General features: G+C 52.3%; 1 protein-coding gene across 1 annotated transcript in view; it reads right to left on the reverse strand.

Moving 5' to 3' along the window:
* LOC135092705 (frizzled-2-like) overlaps nt 1-2500 on the reverse strand; it is a 49742-nt gene that overhangs the window by 46887 nt on the left and 355 nt on the right. The window contains 1 exon segment of the mRNA XM_063991335.1: nt 1464-2500. This exon segment is cut by the window's right edge and continues 355 nt beyond it. Coding sequence (XP_063847405.1) covers nt 1464-2500 — 1037 coding nt within the window.

Here is a 2500-nt window from a genome sequence, read left to right on the forward strand (position 1 = left end):
AGGACAGAGGGCGTCTCTCTCTCTCTAAGGCAGTCACAAGTGTTCCCATCACGAGGCATTCACTTCACAAGGAACGTAATATTTTAAAACCATCTTATATTTTCAAATACGCCTTAGTAAAAAAAAAAGAAAAGAAAAAAAAGTTAAGAAAAACGGAGATGAGATCATGAGTCATAATTGTCAGTTAGTTAATCTGTTAAGACTTGTACTTCTGAGAGAGAGAGAGAGAGAGAGAGAGAGAGAGAGAGAGAGAGAGAGAGAGAGAGAGAGAGAGAGAGAGAGAGAGAGAGAGAGAGAGAGAGAGAGAGAGAGAGGTTACTTGTGGTGTCCAAGCTGGGGGTCGCATTATGAGGAGAGAGGCAAGGAGGGAGTGAGAGAGGGAGAGGGAAGGAGAGGGAGAGGGAGAGGGAAGAAGGAGAAAGAGAGGAGCAAGTCACCACCACCACCACCACCACCACCACCACCACCATAAGCCACAAAACCACCACCGCATCTCTACCACACCAGCCAAGCCTTCTGACCACATCAAGTGAGAGGAAATAAAGAGAGGACAGTGGAAGGAAAAAAAAAAATAAAAAACGAACAAGAAAGAAATGGCGGTGTAGGAGAAAAATCATGAATATAATATTACATCTGGCAACTATTTTCCTGCCCCCCCCCCCCCCTTAGTCACCCGCCGTTGCCATCTTGTGATTCGCTATTTTCCTTTATTCATAATTTTTCATGTTATTTACTAAGCTGAAGTGATGGTGATGATGGTGATAATGTGGTGTGGTGTGGTGTGGAGAGGAGATGGAGGGGAGGTCTGGTAAAGGAAGAGGAAGGGAGAAAAGGGAGAGGAATGAAGGTGGTAAGAGGAGGGAAAGAGGGAGGGAGAGAAGAAAATGCCTGCGGATACAAACGTTTTTAGGACAATTATCATCTACTACTACTACTACTACTACTACTACTACTATTACCACAACTTTATTAACGACCACCACCACCACCACCATCACCACCCTCTCTCCACCGCAATTGCCTCCACCACCACTCGCATGTAAAGTAGCGTATATCGTTGTGGTCACTCACACACACACACACACACACACACACACACACACACACAGTTTCGTGGTAGTATGTGTTAGCTATGAGAATGTGTCATGTGAACTGTACTGTATTGTGAGTGTATGTGTGTAGTGATAGCTGTACAAACATAAACATAAACATAATAATAATAATAATAATAATAATAAGAAGAAGAAGAAGAAGAAGAAGAAGAATGAAACACAGCATAGCAAGAATAGAGGGGGAAGATAAGCAGTGCAGGAGGTGGATAATGTACTCCAGAAACACACACACACACATACACACTTGTGGGGGAGGGGGGGTAATTGGAGGAGTCAGTAATGGTAACGGTGACTTATTAAGGGGTGATGTCTCCTCCACACACACACACACACACACACACACACACACACCTTCCACGTTCTCTGTGGCCAGGATGATGATGGTCTTGACGGCGGGGATGGCCCAGGCTGCCAGGTGGAACCAGGCTGAGTTGTTCTCGACGGCCTCGTGGCTCCACTTAAGGCCCGCCGCCAGGAACCAGGTGAGCGTGAGCACCACCCACCAGATGGACGCCGCCATGGTGAAGAAGTACAGCGTCATGAACACGATGGTGCACCACTGCCGCTCCACGCCCTGGGTGATGGTGCGGATCATGTGGTCCTTCAGCTCCGGCAGGTACTGCGGCGGGTCCCAGGGGTCGTCGCACGCCACGCGGTCCCCCTGCAGCAGCCCCACCACGTAGGTCGCCGCCATGAACCAGTAGCACATGCTGATGAAGATGATGGGCCGCTCAGGATAGCGGAAGCGACGCACGTCTGCCAGGAAGGAGGCAACGGTGAAGGTGGTGGAGGCGAGGCAGACGGCCGCCCACCCGCCCACCCACCGCCTAGAGAGGGTGAGCTGTTCCTCGTTGAAGAACATGCCATGGCAGGGAGCGCCGCAGTCCTGGACCTCCACCCCGCCCACCCTAAGCTTGTACTGCTCGTCCTTGGGCACCTTGAAGTGCACCGGGCACTGGAAGTCTTTCCCGGCGTAGTCCACGGGCGGCGGGTCTGACACGGGGAACGAGGGCGGCTGTGGCGAGGTGCTGTTTTCGCCCACGCAAAGCTCGTTGGGACCCGCAGGGAACTTGTTGCAGTCCAGAGACTCCGGCCACTGGAACCCGAACTTGTTCATGAGGTCCTCGCAGCCGTCCTTTGCGGAGAGGCAGAGGTGGCGGCAGGGCGGCAGCGGGCGGTCCAGGATGGTGCACACGGGCACGTACACACTGCACAGGAAGAAGTGAAGGTCCGGCGAGCACTGCACCTTGACTAGCGGGAAGAACTGGTGCACCTCCATGCCCGCCTCCTCCTGCGTGTGGTGGTTGAGCAGGTTGGGCATGATGGTCGTGTTGTACTGGATGTCCTTGCACAGCGTGATGGCGATCGGCTCACACCGGTCGTGACGC

This window comes from Scylla paramamosain, chromosome 40, assembly GCF_035594125.1.
Source record: "Scylla paramamosain isolate STU-SP2022 chromosome 40, ASM3559412v1, whole genome shotgun sequence".
Taxonomy (NCBI): domain Eukaryota; kingdom Metazoa; phylum Arthropoda; class Malacostraca; order Decapoda; family Portunidae; genus Scylla; species Scylla paramamosain.